Source organism: Argentina silus, assembly GCF_951799395.1.
Source record: "Argentina silus genome assembly, chromosome: 18".
Lineage (NCBI taxonomy): Eukaryota > Metazoa > Chordata > Actinopteri > Argentiniformes > Argentinidae > Argentina > Argentina silus.
In genome coordinates this window covers 9,513,031-9,536,113 of record NC_139672.1, presented here as the reverse complement: position 1 = coordinate 9,536,113, position 23,083 = coordinate 9,513,031, and the positions used below count along the sequence as shown (strand labels likewise).

Below are 23,083 nucleotides of genomic sequence, written 5' to 3'. Positions count from 1 at the left end.
CAGTGAAAAGCCGTGACCGAGTAGTGTGGCTGCTGCATCCACGTAGCTACCGGGAGCCAGTGAAGGGTGTGGAAGAGGGGAGTGACATGGGAGAATTTGGGGAGATTGAACACCAGACGGGCGGCAGCATTCTGGATGAGCTGCAGAGGCCTGATGGTGGAGGTGGGGAGACCGGCCAAGAGTGTGTTGCAGTAGTCAAGGCGAGAGATCACAAGTGTTTGGACCAAAAGGTGTGCTGCTTCTGTGGTGAGGAATGGACGTATCCTTCTGATGTTGTAGAGGAAGAATCTACAGGAGCGTGCTGTCGCTGTGATGTTCGCCACACAAGATAAGTGGTTGTCAAGGACCACCCAAAGGTTCTTGGCTGTATGGGAGTAGGTCACAGTAGAGTTCTCTACTGTGATTTCTCTTTCGAGCACCTTCCTGTGGACTGACAACATGTTAGGATGGGGTGTATTCCATATGATGACTCTGTGTAACTTCATTAACAGACCAAACAAACAGTGGGGTTCTTCTGAGAGAGCTTATCTCAGGTCCCTGCTTCTTATCTGCAGTTTATGGACTTTCATGGAGGGCAGGCTTTCCCTGGGAGGAAGAGCAGCTCAGTCTTGTTAAGGTTGAGCTTGAGGTGGTGGGCTGACTTTCAAGCAGAAATGTCTGCAAGACACGTGTTGCCACCTGTGAGTCATAAGGGGGAAAGAGAGAAACAGTTGAGTGTCATCTGCGTAGCTGTGGTAGGAGAAACCATGTGAGGAAATTACCGAGCCAGGAGATTTGGTATAGAGGGAGAACAATAAGGGCCCTAGGACAGAGCCCTGGGGGACCCCAGTGGTGAGGGCTCGTGGAGAGGACAGCGATCCTCTCCACGTCACCTGGTAAGAGCGATCAGCCAGGTAGGACGCAAAACAAGAGAGTGTAGAGCCAGAGATGCCCAATTCTGAGAGGGTGGAGAGAAGGATCGGGTGGTTTACTGTGTCAAATGTAGTGGACAGGTCCAGAAGAAAGACAACGAGGAATGAGGAAGTTCGAGTAGAGTGGAGGGCCTCTGTGACAGCAAGGAGAGCAGTCTCAGTAGAGTGCCCAGCCTTAAAGCCGGATTGGTGAGGGTAAAGGAGGTTGTTCTGAAGGAGGTACTGAGACAGTTGGTTAGAGACAGCATGTTCAAGGGTAAACCTTACACTCTTTCCAATGAGACAGGAAATATTCATGATTAAATCAAAAGGAAACAAATACTTTATTAATTCAGTTGACAGTGATAAACAGCTGCATCTATTCAAAATGTCTATTTTACTTCAGCCCCACCACAGTCCTTAGCCTCATCTCTTTCGTCTCTTCATGTAAGCACTCTTCCCTCCCTCCTCTTCATCATCATCATCATCTTCCTCCTCATCATCACTCCAAGCTTCAATGTCCCTCTTCTCCTCATCCTCCCCCTGCCATTCTCTCGCCATCATCTTTTGGAACACGTCAAACTCCTCTTGCGTTGCCTTGGCGATGTCGGTGAGGTAGGCTTCCTCGGTGGCGCTGAGGATGTCGATGAGCTTGGGGTTGAGGATGAGCGTCTGGCCCTTCTTGTCTGGCGTCTGGTACATCCCCCTGCGCTCCAGGAAGCAGTGTCTGCAGCGCATCTCCTCCAACGTGACCCGGAAGAGCTTGGACTTGATCATCTCCGCCTGCTTGACCCCCATGCGGAAGAAGGCGTACTGTAGAGATGGAAAGAGACAGGGGGTGGGGGGGTTATGGCTAGATGGTGTATGGCTACCATCGTAATGCTGTCTATGTTTACTTCTACTTTTTCACAAATCATGGGAAACTGACGTATTCAGAAAAATATATTCTAGTCTCACTGGAAAAGTGCAATGGACTTTATTGACTGTTAATGATGCTGCTAGGCACGGAATGTGAATGTACACATTATACATTTAAACATGAATGTGGATTAATGTTTCTTGTGGGGCTGTGTGTGTGTATATATATGTCGGTTGTGGGGCTGTGTGTATATATATGTTTGTTGTGGGTCAGTGTGTGTATATATATATATATATATATATATATATATATATATATATGTTTGTTGTGGGCTGTGTGTATATGTTTGTTGTGGGGCTGTGTGTATGTATGTATGTATATATATATTAGTTGTGGGGCTGTGTGTATATATGTATATGTTTCTTTGCATGTCAGAGCTTCCATGCTGGAGCAAAAACAAATACCACCAACCATGGTTGTGTGGCAGTAAAGTATAGTGTCTTGTAAATGCAATTCATTTCAACAACTCTTACTAATATTGTCAATATTAGACATAAGGTATGCCACTGCAGTGTTATTACTGCCATTCAGTCTGACCTGGAACTTGTACTCCAGCTGTCCCAGGTCTTCATGCACCACGGCTGGGGAGTCTCGGAGGATGTCTGTGACATGCTGGACGGTGAACAGACACTTCTCTCTGAGGAAGCGCACCACAGCTCTGACCCTCTTCACATGTAGGGTCAGGATCTGAGGGTAGTGGCTCACCACCCTCTGAAGACTGCCTGAAGGGAGAGCAGGTTTGCAGAGAGGGGAGATGATGTTAAAGTTAGCCATGGAAAAAAAAAATATGGAGAACATAACCTATAATCGTAATGTATAGCATTAGGCCTATTCAATTATCCAAAGCAATGTATCTGGTTCTGACCCAATGTCTGACTCTAGTCACACTTAAAGCACTATAATCCATTAAGATGCTAAGTGGTGACTTTAAATCTGTGAAGAGCAAAGACCGTTATCATTCTCACCCTCAAGCAGTCCTAGTTTCCGCAGGTTGTTCATGCGCTGCTGCAGCTCAGCCCCCTTCACGTGGTAAAGCTCCGGACACTTCTCTAGCACCTTCAGGACAGTGGAGGGGTTAAGACCCAGGACGAACAGCGCCGTGAGAGTAGAGAGAACATGTTCAACCCCTTGCCCTCCTCGACCTCTGGGTGTAGCCTCGTACACCTCCTGTGCCTCGGTGTCTGTGAAACCCATGTCGAGGAGGGAGCGCAGGGACAGCTCTTTGCTCGATCGTAGAGAGGGCTGGGCCGGTTCGGCGCTGTGCTGCTGGTATGCGCTACTCTGGTTGTGGGTGGAAGAGAGGAGTCTGCACGACGTGGGGAGTAATTGTCGTACATGGTGTCTACCAAACACAACTGGATTCAAGGCAGAGCAACATGTACTTCTCAGGGTCCATCGAAGAACCTACAGAATAGATAGTAGCAGATGAAGAAAGGTCGTTAAAACAGATGGGAAAATGTCATTCACCGTCAATGTATTGGTGATAGGTATTATACGCATGGTGACAAGTTAATCAAGTCAAGCCCGTGAATTCTGGCCCCTACTTGACCTAGCGGAGCTAACGCGTTAGCTAACCAGCTTGTACGTGAATATTAGCCATTACTGCCGTGGTAGACATACTGCATTTATAAAAGGTAGGACTTTGTTATTTTACCACGATGAAACCGATCATTTGGCAGAAGCAAAACAACAAGAAATAGTGAGAATTTGGACGACAGCTCACCTGACGCCCAGCCACTTGAACGCTCATGCTTGTCCGTCTCCAAAATACTTCCCTCTCGTCTTTGGAACTACCTTCAGGCCGTTCCGGCTCATGAGAAAGTTCAGAGTGCAAAATGTTTATCTGAAATAGTCAATGCATTTTTGAATACATAGATATATAATGTACGAGTTAATTTTTTACCGTATTTGTACAAAGCACAGTATAGTATTGACAAAGGAATGACAAGGAAAACAGTATTCGAAATAGTGATAAAAATCATTTATTCATGACTTAAATAAAAATATTAAAATATTGTAAATATATTTACAATTTTGCAATAAATCCATACAATAAGCATTTTACACTATTTATTTGATTAACATAATTCTGCTTTAAACAGATAAAAAAAAGGTGGAAATGCATCCAGACCATTTGGTGGCTAGTTCCTCCTATGTCAGTGTGAAATCTCTTCTTGAGGTTTCAGTGCATTTTATATTTTCGAAGTAAAACTAGTGTCAAGCTTATGACCAATTATAAGGTTTTAGCAGCAATGTTACATTCTTGTTTACTTGATATTGTAAGGCTATATAAACCCCACCTACAGTATGTAGTATTGAACATGTATGACACAGACTACCTTATTTTTGTGCTGCATCTTTGGCTGTATTACATGTATTCACTTGATGACCATCCACCCCTGTTTTAGGATATATTCCTTATCATAAGGACTAAGGACTCACTAAGCAAAAGTGTGCTAAATACATAGACGGAGCCCAGAACCTGGGGTTAGGGTTAACTCTACAGCATGCTTCCTCTCCTCGTCTCCTTCCCACAGTAGCTACATGTGAAGCTAAAACGGACGGGTGCTCTGTCAGGGAGCTCTGTCAGGGAGCTCCCTTCACTAACCACTGTTTTCAGATCAGAGAGAAGAGGTAGAGGAGAGGAAGCCCCTGTGGAGATACACCCCCTGGACTTTAGAGTCTTCAGTCATCAGAGAGGTACTTCATGAGCTCCGTCTCCAAGGCCACCATGGATCTCTTCTCATCCTCATCCTCCTCCTCCTCCTCCTCATCATCAGGGAGCGACTCATCCCCAGCGTCCGGGTACAGGCCTTGCCCGAGATATTCTCCAGGACAGGGCTCGTGGTACTGTGGGGAACCTATGAAGGCAAGAAGGACATTAATGCATCTTATTCGTCTAAAAGAGGATTCCTCTCCTCTCCTCCATCTCCATCTAATGTAAATGTAAAAATCTACACTGCTCCACGATGGCAGAGCAGGGCAGGGCACGGCAGGTAAGAGCACATAACCCAGTAGGGCTTTGCCATTGTAATTCCACCTATCCTACCATTCACATGAGTGCAGATCAAGGAAATGACAAAGAGATGAATCCATTATAGACTATTTGATCTATTTAACCTTTACTTATGTACAGGGATGCAAACTGGTTAGGGGTGGAGGTGGTGAGAAAAATGTGTGAGCAGGGGAAACAGACCTGCTGGGGGGGTTCCAGGGCATGCCCCCCCCCCCCTTTTAGGATCAGGGTATAGAAAGTTCTTACCCTAAAATGAAGGCAAATTAGCTGCAAAACTAAAGAGGACTTTGCAGAGGGGTAATTACTCTGGCCCAATTCACACGCTAAAGCAATTCAAAGGACTGAGCAAAATAAGATACAAAACATTTATTTCATCAAATGCTGTATCATTCACATTACAGGAACAATCTGGGATTTATCTGACGAAAGGGAGAAGACTCGAGGCACTGGTGGATTCAGGCACTTGATCCCCAAATCCACTTGTTTAACAAGCAAGTTCACCTAATTCTCTCATTCTGAAAATTAACCACAGAGGGAAAACATTAGTTCATAGATAGGAAGTTAAGCGCTTTGAGTCCATGAGAAAGCGCGATACAAATTGTATGTATGTATTATTAGTAGTAGTAGTTAGTTCGTTAGCTAGCTAACTAGTTAACATTTCACACAGGTCGCCAGGGTCCAGGAAGCAACTAACGTTATAGCTTGAGGAACGGCAAGGAGTCGTATACCAGTTAATACGACTAGCTAACTGGTTCCTCCAGCTACTAACGTTAGCTCCTCTGATGTTGTGGCTAGCTAGCTGTCTGACTTTGGTAGGCAGCAAATGTTCACACCACAACTCAATTATTTGATCAGCTAAGTTAGCTAATGTTGCGCAACATTTATCTGACTAGCTAACGGAGGGTTCGATCCAGCTAGCAAGATGCTTTCCAAATGCCAGTAGTTTTTTCGGTTACAGCTCCTGAAGTAGGCTTCATGGATATAGACAGTATTAAACCTGTTTCACATCTGATCTACACAAATCATCTGATCTACACAAATCACATAGGTGACCTATTTTGGATTCAAAACGGCAAATTTCGCCGAAAGGTGACTAGTTTGCATCCCTGTATGTAGGTTGAGTCTCATGGAGATACTCTCTTTTAAAACATTTATTTCTTATTTTTATAATCTCTTTTTCAAGAGAGACCTGGACTATTGAGACACACAGCCATTGTATGTCGACTAGCTCTGGTCAGAGTGATCAATTGAGATCAAGGGTCCCCCCCCCCCCCCACCACCACCACCACCACCACCACCACCACTCACTGTGGCCGTGGGCTCCGGCGGGGACCACCTGGTCCCAGCTGTACTCGGCCAGGGAGATGGGCTGGCGGACCCAGGGCTGCAGGAGGAGCTGGCCCAGGGTCATCCTCTGGCTGGGCTCAGGCTGCAGCAGGCCCGACAGAATATCATGGAGGTCTAGAGGAGCAGGGACACACAACGGGACTCCATATGAGTGAAGCACAATTTCTTACACGATTTCAGTTCTGTGGGGCCGTAAGTCGTCCCGGTCCAGCACTCACACATCTGATTCAGCATTGAATAGTTGAATTGGTTGTTAAGGTATTAGGCCCAAACAATAAGCCTGTGGACACAAGCCCGGAACCACCAGGAGCGGTTTTCCCCATACATTGCGTCTACTTTCTCCGGGCAGAAACACCATACCTGGTGAGAGCGGGAAAGGGGGCTTGAGTTTGCCCACCAGGGCCTCCTCCACGCCACAGAAGGGGTTCTCACTGAAAAGCAGAGTGTAGAGCAGCACCCCCAGAGACCACATCTCCAACTCTGGACCCGCGTAGCTACTCCGGGCCACCAGGGGAGCGAGAGAGAGAGAGAGAGAGAGACAGACGCACGCACGCACACACACACACGGACACACACACACACACGGACACATACAGTGTAAGCCACGAATAAACCATGAATAAACCTCGGACACCCTCGTTCCAACAGGTGAGTCAGTTAGCAAACACTAACCCATTTACATGTATTGCCTGACATACCTACATCTATTTTAGTGTTTATAGTTACAGGGTATTCTCCTAAAACAACATTGCCCTTACCCAGTTATCGTACACAGCACTAATCACTAACATGAACATTGTGTGTGTGTGTGTGTGATTGCCTGTGTTTGTGTCATTATGTGAGTGTGTGTGAGTGAGAATGTAAATGCCTGTGTGTACTTTTGGGTTTTCCTGTGTGTGTGTGTGTGTGTGTGTGTGTGTGTGTACGTACGGGTTTCCCTGCAGCACCTCCGGGGAGCAGTACTCCAGCGTGCCGCAGAAGGTGTAGAAGAGTTTCCCCGGGGTGAGCGGAGCGGCGGAGCCAAAGTCTATCAGCCTGATGTGGAAGTCTGTGTCGATGATGATGTTCTCATCCTTGATGTCCCTGTGGAGGATGCTCTTGTTCCTCAGGTAGGCCACCGCTGCCACCAACTAAGAGAGGGAGGGAGGGAGAGAGAGAGAGAGAGAGAGAGAGAGAGAGAGAGAGAACATTTAAATCATACCTCATTCTTTATCCATTACTTCCATTTCATGTCCATTTCTCCATCCTTCCCTCTCCCACAAGTCCTACCTGTCTGAAGATGTAGCTGGCCAAGGGTTCGTCGAGACGCGGCTGCATGTCTATGAACTCAAAGAGGTCCAGGCCGTCCCCATGCTTCTCCATCACCATCTGGAAGAAGCTGTCGTTCTCAAACACCTCCAGCACCTGGAGATAGACGGGTGTGGGGGGGGGTAGAGATAAATGTTGATTTAAAAAAAAAAAATCATCTCACGACACACGCAAGGCACAGTATGTGAGCACTCAATGGCAAAAACAACCAAATTATGAAAACGTAAAACACTGTATCACCGATTGTCCTATCTCTCCAAGGTGCCCTGCTGTTACCGTGATGATGCGGCGGTGTTGCGGCCAGTTACCTTGACGACGTTGGGGTGTTGCAACCGTGTCAGGATGGCGATCTCCTGGCTGACGCGGCCCAGCATGGGATCGTCCACCCAGCAGTCGCTCACGATCCTGCCCTTTCTGATGAACTTCACCACCACCTAGACACGTAACGCCACGTGAAGTCTCACAGCTTTCAAATAACTTTATTTAGATCCTCAAAAATTCAATTCTTGACTATTCAAATTCTTAAAAAGGGTTGCTGGGAGAAGTCTTCCTTCAAAAAGAAAATTGTCTATTCTACCTATAATACCCTGTCTTTGTTCATGCGAGTGGGAGGAGTCTGTCTGTCTGTCTCACCTCCTGTCCGTCAGAGCGTCGGGAGGCCTGCCATACGAAGCCGAAGGCTCCCTTCCCCACGGAGCGCAGGGGCCGGTACTCCTCCTCAAACTGGCCCTCGCAGGCGCGCGACTGCTCCAGGTCCATCGTGGAGCGCAAGGCCTCGCCCATCGCCTGAGTCCGCACGCACACGCACACGCACACACACACACACACACACACACACACACACACACACACACACACACACACACACAGTCAGAGCTGCAGACAGGACGACTGCATTAAATTTTTCTATATATTAACGTCTGACTCAGAGAGGGTAGGGATGTGGTTGGTACAAAATGGAAGATCAGAGGGGGGAAAATTTCAGTGCTCTAAGGGTCTATTTCAGTGACGAGATATCGAGTGGGTTAGGGTGAGTTGCTTTTCTGGAGGTCAGAAAACCAGTAATTCCTGATTGATCATCTCACCTGAGATGTGATTTTTATTCAGAGAGCTACTAACCATACAACTTTTGACCTCTGTAGGACGTGTGGATGATACACAGTTATAAACACTAGAGGGCGTACTCGCGTAAATGAATCGTGTGGTCGACCTTCTTCATCTTCTGTGGTATAAGCGGGTGGAAGTCCAACGTTGGCACCAGTAGCTGGCGTCACGCACCTGAGAATCTATAAAATCAACCCACTGAAGAAGAAGGTGGCCATGCCTCGGTCCAATTGGCTGATCCCTCCCCCCAGCTCATAGGAAGTCCCACCCTAGATGATGACATGGTGCCCCTCATGCCGTCACACATGGTGTGAATGGGAAAGGTAGCAGAGTGCCTTCTCTAGGGATATATAACTCTATGGTGAGATACTGACCTCTCCCAGGCTGAGTCCAGACGTGTCCTGCTGCTGTGAGGCCCCGTCACTGTGGGGGTCCGTGTGCAACAGCGCCTCCTGCTGGCCCGGCCTGCTCATCCACACACAGAACACAGCCCTGCCACCAGGGAGCTCTGCCCTGTACACCTCACACTGCACCTCTGGAGAGGGAGAGAGAGAGGGAGGGAGGGAGGGAAGGGGGTGGGGGAGAGGGGGCGGAGAGGGAGAGGGGGGGAGAGAATCAATTAACTGTGTAATTAAGGTCAATCTCGCTGCTCTACAGCTAGAAGCTTGTACGCCTCATTACAAGGACAAAAAAGTAGTAGTGGCACCAACCGATTCTGGTTCCGTCCCTGTGGTAGCCGGTTCCCTCATGGCAGCCCTCTCGGATCTGCTTCTGGGTTGTGGAGGGAGAGCGTCTGTTCCCCTGGGGCTTCTTAGGGGTGGAGGTGGCCGGAGTATCTGCCGGTAACTGCAACCCAACAGCCATCTGTCTGGAGAACTCCTGGGCCTGGCCGCTGTGGAGGGCAGAGAGAGCCCCCCACTGATGCTCTCCTTCCCCCTCCTTCTCCTCCCCCTCTTCCCGTTGGCGTAATGGACTGTTCCCGACGACCTCCACAACCGCTTCACCGAGAGACTCCACTTCCGGGTCGGACTCTACCACGTAAGGGGAGGGGGTGCGCAGGAGCTCGGCCGTATCGCAGGAGGTGTGGGAGAGGTCGTCTGCGGCGCCGTGGGCCGAGCCGACACCGTCCGGCAGCTCTATGCTCCCGCTCAGGTCCAGGTCGGCCATGGCCCGGGTCACCAGGTCCCCGTCGGTGTTCATGTCCAGGAAGCAGCTGCCCGAGTCCACCACATGGGCCGACCGCGAGTCCTCCTCAAGCCGGTCCGGACCCGATCCGCCGTGACCTGCCCACTTCTCACAGAACCCAGAGGAAGACCTGGAGGGATTGGAAGATTCCAACGATGTCATTTTGGGTGAACTATCCCTTTAACAGTAATTGATATTGTAGTGATGGAGAAGCTTCAAGACTTATCTAGAGTAGGATGAAGTTGCCCTGTGACACTGAACTATGGTCAGTTTTAAATTTTTCTCCCTAATGACTAAGGTTAACATAAGGGGAAACTGGATCTGTTCCAAGGATCAACTTCTACCAAGAATCAAGTCAAATCTTATTGGTCACGTACATTGCATACAGCTGTAAGTGATATAGTGAAATGCTTTTTGGTAATCTCCTCGCTCAACGACAATCCAACTATATAGAACATCTGGGATCATCTTATCTCTCCACTCACCTGCTCCCCAGGGAGATGACCTCGAAGCTGGAGTCCTGGAGGACCGAGAGGTCCGACTGCTGGTGGTCTTTACCTGGGCGATGTGAGCTGGTCCCACTGCCGCATGGCCTGGCTGGACCGTGCTCATCCAGGGTGGGAGTGCCTTCGTACGCAACACAAAGTAAGAAAACATTTTGGCCACATTCTCAACCAATAGAAGAATCTCAACACATATCATACTGTAACAGATAGATACCTCAATAGAAGTCATACACATTCCAAATCATACATTTCTAGTCATGCTAAAAACATAGCTCATCCATACCTGGTACCATGGCATTAAGGGACCGCCCGTCCTCTTCCGGCCCAAGGAGGAGCTGCCGTCCTGGGCTAGAGTGTGGAGGCTGGGTGGGGGACAAGCAGAGAGGGGGTTCCTCTGGGGGCTCCACCAGAGTGAAGGTCTGCAGGAGGGCCTGGGTGTTGTCTGCATTCTCACACTGGCTGGTGCTATAGGGAGCCGCCTGGGCAGCCTCCTCCATCAGCTCTGTGGTATCCTCAGCTCTGTGGAGACGACAGGCTTCAAATTAATAATATATATTGCGCCATTGATTCTTGAAGAATATAAAATGCCATACAACTTTCATGAGCTTTCCAACTATCGAATTTGAGAGGGGTTACATTTCTCCGGCCCCATCCCTCGGCTGTTTGCCAAAAAGAAAGTGGCAGGATGACCGCTTTGTTATTGTTTGAATCCCTGATTTCCCCTTTAAGACAATCATACATCTTCTTTGGGGACCAATTTTAAGTCCCCTCGTTATCATATTGACCCTCAACCCCAACATTGGGGGCCTTATGTAGACCTAAAATGCTTAGGTAAGTAAAGCAATTATTTTATGTAGATCTAAAATAATTGGATTGGTAACAGCAAGGTGGAGGTGACATAACAACAGGTGACTCACGAGAGCGCAGGTGTGGAGGAGACAGCAGGAGGGGACAAGGTGGAGGGGGCGCTGCCCTGCTTCTCCAGCCTGGCACTGGTCCCAGTAAAGATCCTGCCCTTCCCAGTGGAGCGCCGGCCCAGGGCAGCCTGCTGGACCGTGGCCATGTCGCCAGCTAGCAGGGACATAGGGTCTAGGAACCCAGAGAGGACCGGATGGGGTCAGCACAACATATTTCACGTATTCTGTGTATGGTTGTATTAGACCATTTTGTTGAAATTCAAACAAATTTTCGTTTTTGAGTAGGTCCATTTTAATGACATACGAATAGTGGATGATGTTTTGTTGTATATGGTGTCCAATGATGATGATGATGATGTTATGATTGTATGTAAATGGGGATGCCAAAGACACATTTCCATCCCTGGATGGACAATAAAGTTGTATCTAATAAAAAAAAAATACAAATAAATAATAATAATAATAATAATCAACAAACAAACAAACAAATCATACTTCTGGTAAAACAAATGGTTTTTTGGAAGCGTGTGTTAGTGAGCAGCGATGAGTGGTAGCCAACCTTTCCCCTCCTGGGGCTTGTCTCTCTCTGAGAGAGTGTGATTGGGATGGCAGATGACCATGCTGCCTGGGACAGGGTTAGGACTACCAAGGCATCTATAGGGGTCTGTGTGAGCAGGCAGAGAGAGGGATGCGATGGGTCGCTGCTCTGGCACCATACAAAACACTGTTAGAATGCATCCTTCCATCCTCAATTCCTTGGGATAATGCCCAGGCTCCTAATGATTTGATGGTTAAACGTGTGGGCTCTGAAAGACTGTTCACACCAATCCGCTCATGTCAGATCAGTGATTACCTCAAGGAAAGAAGGACTACATTTGGACAGGCCACAAACAAGGCCGTGGTGTTCTAGAGATACAGAAAACAACGTCTCTGAATCTGATAAAAAAACAAAAACAAAAAAAAACTCTATAGCTGGCTGTCATCCAATTCCAATAGCTGCCTTTTCTGATGACGTGGAGAGCTTCTGCAGCTGACCGGGACCAGGAAGTGAAGAACTCTACTCGACTGTCCAATGAGAGTGCAAGGCAAGGCTGTTCACCTGTGTTACTGCTAGATGGATGGGAGGAACCCATGTGTAGAAATCTGCCCCCTGGAGGGTAGGGGAGGGGATTGCACATCCAGTCATAGAAGCCTGGCATCAGGAAGGTGACATCCTGGAGAGAGAGAGAGAGTGGAAAGTGGAGACAACTCAGAGTGCTTATTCAGACGGGCCACAGTAAAGGCCTCACCATGGCCGCATCATGCCAATGACGACAATCTCAGTCAGCTCTTAATTGAAGTAGACCAAAACAGTGAGGAAGGCATCTCCTTCACATAGCACCAATACTACAGAGAGAGAGAGAGAGAGAGAGAGACCCCCCCCCCCCAACTCAGTTTGTATGGAATAACAGGTGCACTACCTTCCCCAGTAGCTCAGCCTTGCTGTAGCCAAACAGGCTGAGAGCCATGTTGTTGTGAATGCTGAGGATGGAGCCGTCAGGGTGGAGGGTGAGGAGGCCACTGAGGGGAGCAAACACCCACACCGTCCCAGAGTACACCAGCGCTGAGCCAGGGGACAGGAGGACACTGTCCTCTTTGACTCCTGAGGGACGGGACAACGGGCACACACACACACACACACACACACACACACACACACACACACACACACACACACACACGTAAAGCCACTTCCCATTTTGCAAATACATAAACATTCATCAAAATGTAAAAATATTATTTCAGAGCTGGAAATAAATCTTTGTCTCATATTGCTCACACATATTACATTTGGAGTCAACATTTCTCGAAATCCCCCCAAAATGCAATAAATTCCGCACTGTGTCTTACCAGAGGACAGTGGCGTTCCATGTGACTGCTCACAGAGGTCTGACTGTGAGGGCTGTGGTGCTCTGGACCCTGGGGAGGGGAGGGGAGAACTACACTGCTGGCTCTCTGAACAGCCAGACAGGTCCTTCACCTGCTGGGCTTTACCACACACTACTGCCCCCTGGAGTTTGATACACAGGGGGAGAGAGGTGCCCCCTCTGCCTCGCCCACACACTCTCTGGACCCGGAGCATCTAGAGGAGGTGAGAGGGACATCAGGGATCGTGATGACAGCAATGTGTATGAGCATGCTCTTTGTGCATGAATGCACTTTGTGTTCACATCAGAAAATACTAAACATGTGGCACAATACACATATGATCTCAGTCAATTGTTTATTTCAAGGTGGAACTGTGTATTCTGTGCATTATCACACTTGGCAATATCAGAACAGGGTTAAAAAGAAGCCCCCCCCCCCAAAAAAAAAGAAGAAGCCCTCTAGTGTGAACCACAAGTAATCTTGGAGGGTGCCCATGCCTTGCTGCTGTAGTGAGGGAGGGGGTGGGGTCTTACCTTGGGCAGTGCTCTGCTGTGGAGGGGCATCTGAAGGGAGGGGATCAGCTCTCTGATGGAAACCCCCGTCAACTCCCCTGCATGCTGGTAACCATGGAGATTGGCAAACGCCTGGTCACAGCTGAGGATGCTCCCCTGAAAACAAACAAAATTAAAAATAAATAAATACAGATTGTCTGTAAAAAGAAAATTGTATTGCCTGTGTAAACTGTGTCCTTTTAAAATCGGGATGTAAATAATAGTGATGTGTACATATTTTGTAATCGGGGCGCCCACATGTTTTATTCCACCACAAAGCAATGTTTCGGCTAACAAGAAGCCTTCGTCGGGTCACTCCACGCGTTCACACCCTATTCAGTCACTGTGGTGAACTTACGTCTTGAGAGAAGGAGACATGGGCTGATATTCTCTCGACACGCTCAATCATGGCCAGGCAGTGCTGTGCTCCTTCAGGCGACTGTGTCTGTCTCTGGGTCCATACTGACACTGGTACCTCTGCCCCAGACAGACTCACTGCATCCAACTATACAACGGAGGAAGATAGACAGCAATCTCAATGACTAAATCTGAGGGTGTGGGACACTTCTGGGTGCACTGTTTTGGAGGTGTGGCTGCTGACAACTCAAAGAGGGTCTGTCAGGAAAAAGCAAACAAAAATGAGAAATGTAATTTCACGTTTGGAAATGTTTCTTACCACTTTTCCTGACACGACCGCTACATTTCCGTCTTCCTGTAGATACTCCTCGCCCAAAGCTTCTTCCAGGACCTGATTGGTCTTCTTTAGGAGATAGGACAGCTTTTGTCCAATCAGCTCATTGCTGAAGCACTCAAACAGCTTGCAAGCTTGCTCATTGGCAGCTGATATCTGCAAAAGGCCAAAGCATTTCACCTCAAGCCTACTCATAACCAGTTGTCATTATAAGCATTTAAACTACACATATAATCTTGACTAACCATTTTGAAATACCTGTAACAAAAAAAACAATAACAGAAATCCTAACCATGGAATCCACTTCAAGAGGCCAATCAAACATTTCATTATATTTAAAACATCCTCTAGGGAGAAGATTTAACAATGCACCCTATGGCCCTCATACCTCTACCTACCTCTGATGTCTGGTTGTCCACAGTGAGGATGGCTTTGTTGGGGTTGAGGACTGAAGGTGGTCCTGAGAGGCCGGAGCCTCCGCAGGTGAGCAGCTGGCTGAGCAGGCTCCTCTCCGCCTCTGACCCAGTGGAGCGGTGAGGCAGCGGCAGGGAGTCAGACGGCGTGTGAGGGCCGTGCAGGCTGGAGATCTGGATGTCTCTCATAGCTACAGAACTATGGGAGGTCAACAAGTCTTCTCCTGTGAGCGGAAACCAACAAAAAAAGAGCACACATGAGCTAGGCTAGAGGGGGAGCATCTCCTCTGCCTCATCTGTACTACTCATTCAGATCCCATAGCAAGTGATTTAGATCAACTATCATTATTCCAAGGCCTCTCACAGCTATAATGAGCCATGGTAAAGCCTACTACCAGGGTTCAATGGCTGGGGGCAGAGAGTAACCTTAAACCACCCACTCACCTGTCGTGGATCCAGGGTAATTCCAGCGTTGTAGTGCTAACAAGCCTCTCTTGTGCAAGGGCCGCCGGGCACAGGGGTAAGACTTATTCAGGTCGAAGGAGTCATCATCCAGGAGGTCGGATGTGTCATCATCTGGGAGAACGCCAACAGTGTCCCCTTTGGCATGGATACCGTGGTGATCTGCCAAACGCCCCTCCGCAGCCCACAGCGACATTGTTGTTGGCTCTGGTCTGTGAAAATAATGCATCTGAGTATACAAGCTACGACAGTAAACATTTGTTGCTGGCTGCAGGGTTTCTCTGTCTGTACACAGAAGACAGACAGACAGGCAGGCAGGCAGGCAGGCAGGCAGGCAGGCAGGCAGACAGACAGACAGACAGACAGACAGACAGACAACCAGACCTATCTGTGAACATCCAAATGTAAATATAATCATATATTCCTAGTCACTGACGGGGCTAACCATGCCACTGCTTTCATCTCTCACTAGAGAACATACTACTATCTGACTTTGTCTACGGTTCGTCGTCATTTTCGCCAGGACTCACCTTTTTCTGTGAATGTCCGATCCTCCGCTGGTAGCTAGCAGGCTAGCCGCTTGGCTAGCTCGCTCAGCTAACAGCTTGTCGCTTTCGTTGAGGTTGGTTGCTAAGGAGTTGCCGCAACTTCAGATAACTACTAATAAGCAAATACGGTAGGAGTGGTCATGCAATTGTATTAGCCAGGTTCCGATAGCGCTTTGTAAAAGTTGAAAACAATAGAGGTACAACCACACTGAAGTGACACAATTTGGCTTGTTTGTTGTTGACCGCTGTCTTTCAGGAAGTTTTCTAAACAGGCGCGTTTGCCGCGTCAGAGCGCGGGCGCATTCGAAGAAGGTAGAAGAACCAATCAGAGAGCCAAATGATTCTCATGGGAGGAGTCGGGGGAGATGGGTAGTTTCTATGGTGACACGGGAGGAGGAGGGAGGAGGAGGAGGGAGGGGAGGGGGGGGGGGGGGACCAGCGGGATGCACTCCCATGTGTACTTTCAATGGTTGCAGCGATGCACCTGAGTGTTGTTAACTACAGATAAATACGTGATGTTATGCTTTCAAATGACTATAAAATACGTTGCAACCACCCCCCCCCCACACACACTCCTCCATCATCATAGTCATTTGAGAAAATAAACAATATTGCACTGCAAAAAATCACAATGAACACATAGAAACTATAGATGTGTATTTCATTTACATTGAAAATCAGCATCATTTCAGAAATATCCTCTATTCTAGAAACAATAAAGTCAGTCAGTGTTGCACTTGAATCAGAATAACTTTTACTCTGAAAGAATTATAAGAGCAACATAATATAAAGATTGCATTATTATCTATATGACCTCTTTCTATCCTGCTCACCTGTAAAACATATAAAACACAAACGTGGTTTCTACCCTTCATTTAATTTATTGAATTTGTCCTGGTGCTTGATGATATGAGGTGCTTGCGTCTGTATTAAAACCCCACAACATTATATTCACACAGTCACACTATTTATTTATATATGTACAATGAGCAACAACAACAAATATACATGAATTGAGGAGTCTCTGTAAGCAACACGCATGACCGCTAACATCATCTCATTTTACAATTTTACAGTTGAGAACATTTTTTATTCAGTTAATTCATCTTATGATGTACCAAGCAGGGGTGTCCAAACTGATTTGCGTTGTGAGACAAATCTCCACTCTCCATTTGGGAGACACTGTTTTGAGTCACTGCTTCCTTTGAATAAACAACATTTTGTGCTTTGAAGGCAAAGTCCACTTATGCTTGATTGCACAATATGGTGAAATTGCGTGACTGCAGTCTGTCAGCGGGGAATGTATTATACAGAGAGTATACAGAGAGGATGCAGTCTATGAATATACTTATACAAGACTATCTACTCATCATTGTATTCTGCTGCCCATCCTCTTTTTTTTTTTTTTTTAACAGTTAACAGTCGATACAAACATTGATTTGAAATACATTTCAAACCAACTCAGCATTGATGTGGAAAAATAAAACTTCAAGATATCATGTAGTCAGACAGTTCAGCATCACATTAACAGGTTAGCACTCAGGTTGCAGAGGAGGAGGGGTTTGTATACACACAATCAGGACTGTCCCCCTCTGAACGGACGAAGAGATTGGTCCATCCTGCTGTCAGTCACTTTCACTCTTTGAGGACTAGAACACATGTAATCTGTCACATAGTTTGTCCGAGAAAAAAAAAGAAGTCCAGTAGCCTGCTATGTACCTAGCTGTTAAAAGTTATCAGGATAGAGAGACAGGGTTCACGTTGGCTCCTACTGAATAGAGCACAGCTGAGTGTACCATAAGGGACATCAGATTAATGTTGTCTGACTTCATTTGCTAGCACATCTTCATAGCGGTTGGTTAGGCTTGGTGAGCTGTAACGTAGCAGAGCTATAGCATGCATGCTTTGTCAACAACAACATGTTAACAACATTGAGTACTGATTGATCTTCATACAGACGAGGAGCGGAGCAGGCCACACGTACACATGCGCGCCCACACACGCACACACAGGCGTGCGCACACACAGACGTGCGCACACACACACACACACACACACACACACACGCACGCACGCACGCACGCACACACGCACACAAACACACAAACACACACATGCACGCACGCACGCACGCACACACACACACACACACACACACACACACACACACACACACACACACACACACACACACACACACACACAAACACACACAAGCAGGATAGGGCACACACTTGAGGTGCCCTGGCTGAGGGCTTCTCCCGCTTCCCTGGGTCACAGTTCTGTGAAGGAGCCCATCCTAATGCTGGTAGTCCTTCTTACTGTGGGGCTTGTTTCCCAAGATGTGATCCAGCTCAGTGGCTATGCTTGGTGTCATCTTCGGAAGAAACTACATGAAGATAAGACACAGTACAGTTACGGAATAGTTACTGTAAGGTTGTAGCTGTAGCTGTTAGTTGGTCAAAGTCTATTCTGGACTAGTATTAATCAACAGTTTATGTATTCACCCTTTTTTTTATTCACAGTAAGATTTGTTTCATTAAGTTTCACACTGCAGGTAAGACCGGGAACTGGTTCTTTAGTTACGTAAAACACATGAAGCCAATATAAACCTATCTCAGTTTAGCATTAACATACCATTATGGCTCCCAGGTTCTCTGTCAGCTGGGTGGGGTTGGAGGTTCCCAGCAACACTGAGCTGACGCCCTCATTCCTCAGGCACCAGGCTGCGGGGGGAGAGCAGAGTATGACCGAAGGTTCAGAGCAGGTAAGCTTTTAAGAAGATGAATGTTGGTAATGTACTGTGATTACTCCAATTTGGACACTTTACGACTATGGAGAGGATTACGGTGACATTAAGGGACCTTAATGTACAGAGAGGTGTCAAAATGGTGCAGAGGCAGTGAGTTAACCCCTCATGGGCAAATCTAGCATAGATGCCAGTCTTCCAATAAGAACATTCTTCGTGTTTGTTTCGCGTTTCAAAATGTTATATGCCATTTGTGCCTCTGAACGCAACCCAGACAAGTGTAAACACACATTCCGCATCTCTCATTACGGAGCGCTGTGGCAGCAGCGTTGCACTGTTATGAATGCAGAAACAGCCAGGTACTGTAGGTGCCCAGCAAGGTCCTATTCTTACCTATGGCTAGCTGTGGCAAAGTGCAGCCTAGCTTCTCAGCGATCTGACCCAAGTCCTTCAGCTTAGCCTGCTGTTTCCTCCCATCCTCACTCACGATCTTCTCCTTCAGCCACTGGTACGACTGGAAGAGGACAGGAAGAGTCTTTAACTTAGCATAGTGGTGGGTACGGTGCTGGGTATCCCCTAAACAAATCAAACGCTAGCAGAGCCTAGCATATGAAAATAGCATTGAAAAATATTCGTTGGTGGTCCAGTTAGCCAGCCTTTTTTAGAGAATCCTGAAAGAGTCAATGTGTAAGTCAAACACTGTTCAAAACATGAATGGGTATAACAATTCACAATGCCACATGTCACTCAGATGTTGTCAGGCCAAGAGGATATGAGGCTTACCTTCATTGAAGCCCTGGAAGTCTCTGGGACACCGTTCTCATACTTCCCAGTAATGATTCCACAGGCCAGAGGAGACCAGGAGACCACTCCCACACCTGCAAATGCACACAGGGTTCAGGTACAGGACAAGCAGGGTGATCACTAGATAGCCATGCTGGGGAGGACGAAAGTATCAACAGTTCACAACAGAAGCTGTGGAACACTGACACTGTGACTTGAATTTAAACCCCTTGTTAGGTACAGTATGTATGTATCTTCTGGGGTGAATTGGCCCTTTAATGCCAGAGTACAGGTGCAGTATTTACCGATCTTGTGGTAAAGCTCAGGGAGCTGTGACTCCACCTTGTCCCTCTGGAAGAAGTGATACTCAGCCTGTTCACACACGGGAGGGATGAGGTTAAACTGCCTGGCCACAGAGTACGCCTCCTACGGGAATGAGGGACGATAAAAGAGAAGGATTAGGAGGATGAGGAGGAGGAGGAGGAGGAGGGGAGGTGGTGGAGGACAGAGAAAGGGCGAGGAGAACAGACGTGAACTTTCATGACTTTTACCTTATCAAACTCCAGCAGCGTTTGCCCTCTTTGGTTCATTTCAAGCTTCACTGCACTTTCAAAAGTATCAATATCACAAGACTGGGCCTGACCTTTTCTGACCTTTTCCTTTTCTGATCGTTCCCCTTTTCAACAGTCTAGTGTTTGTGCCCTTGAGTTCATGCCAGACAGGCACGTACTGATATCACCAACTTTCTTGCTGTATGCAAGTTACCGATCCAAACGGTGTCAAAAGTGGAGCATATGTAGTGTTGTATATGTTGAGGATTTGTTGATTTGACGTGAGTGAAGGAGGACGTTTGTCGCCACTCACCATGATCTCCATGGCAGACCACCGTGATGTCCCCCAGTACATGGACATCCCCTGGTTGATCGCGTGGGTCATCGCCCGCACTATCTCTGTAGGACAAAACCAACACAGATTCACTTTGAGGAATAAATACACAAAGGGAAATCATATGTCAGATAGGTATTTAGGTGCCAGATAGTCTCACTTTTCATCTTCGTCCAGCAATTGCTTGCTTCAAATGACAAATGAGTTTGAGAAAGCAGTCACAGAAACACTAGCATTTTGCTGAAGTAAGCCTCCAACACACCAAGATAATTCATGCCCAGCGTGTTGGTTCCAGAGGGAAAGTGATGCAAGCCTGTAGAAGCAGGTTTGGGCCAATGGAGGGCGCCTCTGCCTTTCCTTCGACATAATTAAAGAGAACATTCAACAATCATTACTTCAAGGGCAAATATTGAGGTATGCTGCCCGAATATCTTTTCACGGAAATTGGAAGTCAAGGGATAATTTTTCAACATGACTGGAATTTCAACTGCATATCTGCTTTGCAAGAACACTGCAAGAGCAGAGAGAGAGAGAGAGAGAGAGAGAGAGAGAGAGAGAGAGAGCGAGAGAGAGAGAGAGAGAGAGAGAGAAAGAGAGAGAGAGAGAGAATCAGTATTCAGTTCTATCCAGTCTCATTGAATGATAATCACCACCCAAGTCTTCACAAAAGACTCCAGTCAAAAGCCATTAAAAGTGTGCCTACGGCGAAACCAACGAAGTAGAAACAATAACAATAATGGGGGAATAGGAAGTGGACCAGTGAGTGACAACACATCCTCCTTTGGCCGGCGCGGGGCAGGGCGGGGCGGGGCGGGGCGGGCAGAGCTCATGACAGATATTGTTTGCTGCGGTGATTCACCATGTGACCGAAAGCTTCGGGGTCGGAGAGAGAGAGAGAGAGAGAGAGAGAGAGAGAGAGAGAGAGAGGGAGAAAAGGCTCAGCCAGGCTGCTTGTAGCAGCGACAATCCAAGCAGAAACAGTTGATGAAGCTGAAGTCAAACGTAGTGGACCTTTGTGGGTTGCGTTTGCGCCTCAGGGAGAGAAGAAGCGGTGGTGACGGTGGTGGTGGTGGAGGAGACACTTAGGCAGCAGAGCGTCAATAGGAGTGTGGTTGTGAAAGCATTGAGCATTGTGGAAGCATTGAGAAGAACAGGCAGCCATGTGACGCAACGCAAGGGACCATATATACTGAAAAATGTATGCACTCACTGCAATGTAAGTCGCTTTGGATAAAAGCGTCAGCTAAATGGCATGTACCATATTAACATTACAACACAGGGAAAGGCACATGACACACAGTGAACTATGTCAATGTGATGAAAAATATGATTTGATTGAATTAAACAAGCACAGAATGTCTTCTGACACCATGTGTTTCAAGACAGTGTTTGCCTCCGCTTGAGTTGGAGAGACCGGTAAGCCTTTATATCCTTACAAATATCAAAGGCGGTTGATAGCTTGAATCAAAGCTCCTGACCAGACTCACCATAATCTGAACAAGCTCAAATATTTGCATCGAGATTTGTTTTTACTGCGCATAGTGTGCTTTGAGAGTTCTGTACTACAAACCAACCAGGTGTTCTGAACTCTCTCTCTCTCCCTCTCTCTCACACACACACACACACACACACACACACACACACACACACACACACACACACACACACACACACACACACACACACACACACACACACACACACAGTACCTTAATTAAGCAATACGATTACAGGGACATAACATACTTACATTCGTGCAATCTGTTTTTATTATTGCCCCTGAGTGTGAAGGCTCTGCCAGAACACTTTATGCAAATGCATCATATAAAATGCAAAGTGGAGAGAGAATGAGAGAGAAGAGAGATGAACCGACATCTGTGTGTGATTAAGAAATAGTGATTTCTCTTTAATCAGTAGAGGGTTCTTAAGGCCAGAGTACAGCAGAGAGCGAGAGAGAGAGTGAGTGAGAGAGAGAGAGAGAGAGCGAGAGAGAGAGTGAGTGAGAGAGAGAGAGAGAGAGAGAGAGCGAGAGAGCGTAAGCAGGAGTGTGTGGGTGAGGCAGGTGGGAGGTGGAGAGAGGAGAGAATGTCAGGAAATAACAACAATAATCTGTTTTGAGAGGGAGCGAGCAAAGGAGGGAGGGAGGGAGAGAGTTACAGAGAGGGGGAGGGAGAGAGAGGGAGGAAGAGTGGGAACGACAGAGAGTAAGACATTAAGGTGGGAGAGAGAGACACAGAAATTGAAAAATAGAGATTCAAAGGGAGATAGAGAGAAAGAGTGTGAGAGAAAGAGAGTGACAGGGAAAGAAAAAACCAGAAAGAAACAGAGATAGTGAAAGAGAGAGAATGAGAGATGGAGAGAAAAGGACAGATGGTGTTTTGAATCGGAAAGCTACAGAGGCAGATGTTCTTCATTAGATTCCATATCTACTCAGACCCAATGGTTGACCTGAGCTTCTGAGGTTCAGTACAACCATACAGCAGAATGAGGAATACACGTGGGTTTGATACCATTCCTCATTCAATTCCATGCATTACAATGAGCCTGTCCTCCGATGTCATCTCCTACCTCCACCAGCCTCCCCTGGCTAAACATAGTGCAACGGAGCAGCCAGTTCTTCAAACTGAAACAACACATCATACGGTAGTACGCCTCCTCTAAGTCGTGGTTCAACTCTGGCTCCCTCAGGCTCAGAAACTTCAGCAAGTCATTACTTTCCTACCTCGGGTTCGGCTTGGGTGTATCTCAGGTCAAGGGTTCAACCCCAGAATAGGGACTGAGGTTCTATGAGCAAAGGAAACAGGATTTAGTGTGTGTGTGTGTGTATGTGTGTGTGTGTGTGTGTGTGTGTGTGTGTGTGTGTATAGTAATTGCTGAGTGACACCCAACTAATACATAATA

General features: G+C 47.2%; 3 protein-coding genes across 5 annotated transcripts in view; all 3 read right to left on the bottom strand.

Annotated features, from left to right (window-relative positions):
• Positions 1-1,279: 1,279 nt before the first annotated feature.
• Positions 1,280-3,572, bottom strand: mterf4 (mitochondrial transcription termination factor 4). Its single transcript, XM_083690701.1, has 4 exons — positions 3,533-3,572; positions 2,775-3,213; positions 2,347-2,531; positions 1,280-1,703 (listed from the first exon to the last, which is right to left on the bottom strand). Exons 1-4 carry the CDS (start codon positions 3,557-3,559, stop codon positions 1,317-1,319), a joined length of 1,038 nt encoding a protein of 345 aa, XP_083546827.1. The 5' UTR covers positions 3,560-3,572; the 3' UTR covers positions 1,280-1,316.
• A 203-nt stretch (positions 3,573-3,775) lies between these two features.
• pask (PAS domain containing serine/threonine kinase) lies at positions 3,776-15,963 on the bottom strand. Of its 2 annotated transcripts, XM_083689587.1 has the most exons (22): positions 15,748-15,963; positions 15,200-15,429; positions 14,741-14,979; positions 14,328-14,498; positions 14,010-14,156; positions 13,634-13,768; positions 13,083-13,314; positions 12,653-12,834; positions 12,292-12,406; positions 11,752-11,856; positions 11,193-11,364; positions 10,559-10,794; positions 10,255-10,396; positions 9,295-9,899; positions 8,959-9,119; positions 8,114-8,266; positions 7,789-7,914; positions 7,442-7,576; positions 7,103-7,302; positions 6,533-6,666; positions 6,134-6,286; positions 3,776-4,670 (listed from the first exon to the last, which is right to left on the bottom strand). In XM_083689587.1, exons 2-22 carry the CDS (start codon positions 15,411-15,413, stop codon positions 4,495-4,497), a joined length of 3,933 nt encoding a protein of 1,310 aa, XP_083545713.1. In that variant the 5' UTR covers positions 15,414-15,429; positions 15,748-15,963; the 3' UTR covers positions 3,776-4,494. The 2 variants fall into 2 exon arrangements, with proteins under 2 accessions (XP_083545713.1, XP_083545714.1); XM_083689588.1 differs by lacking the exon at positions 11,752-11,856.
• Positions 15,964-18,064: 2,101 nt separating this feature from the next.
• kcnab1b (potassium voltage-gated channel subfamily A regulatory beta subunit 1b) overlaps positions 18,065-23,083 on the bottom strand; it is a gene marked incomplete at both ends in the record, with an annotated part of 40,697 nt that continues 35,678 nt past the window's right edge. For both annotated transcript variants that reach the window (XM_083689729.1, XM_083689728.1), the window contains 6 exons: positions 18,065-18,154; positions 18,403-18,491; positions 18,908-19,028; positions 19,298-19,392; positions 19,603-19,723; positions 20,162-20,247. In XM_083689729.1, coding sequence (XP_083545855.1) covers positions 18,065-18,154; positions 18,403-18,491; positions 18,908-19,028; positions 19,298-19,392; positions 19,603-19,723; positions 20,162-20,247 — 602 coding nt within the window. The remainder of the gene's footprint in view (positions 18,155-18,402; positions 18,492-18,907; positions 19,029-19,297; positions 19,393-19,602; positions 19,724-20,161; positions 20,248-23,083) is intronic.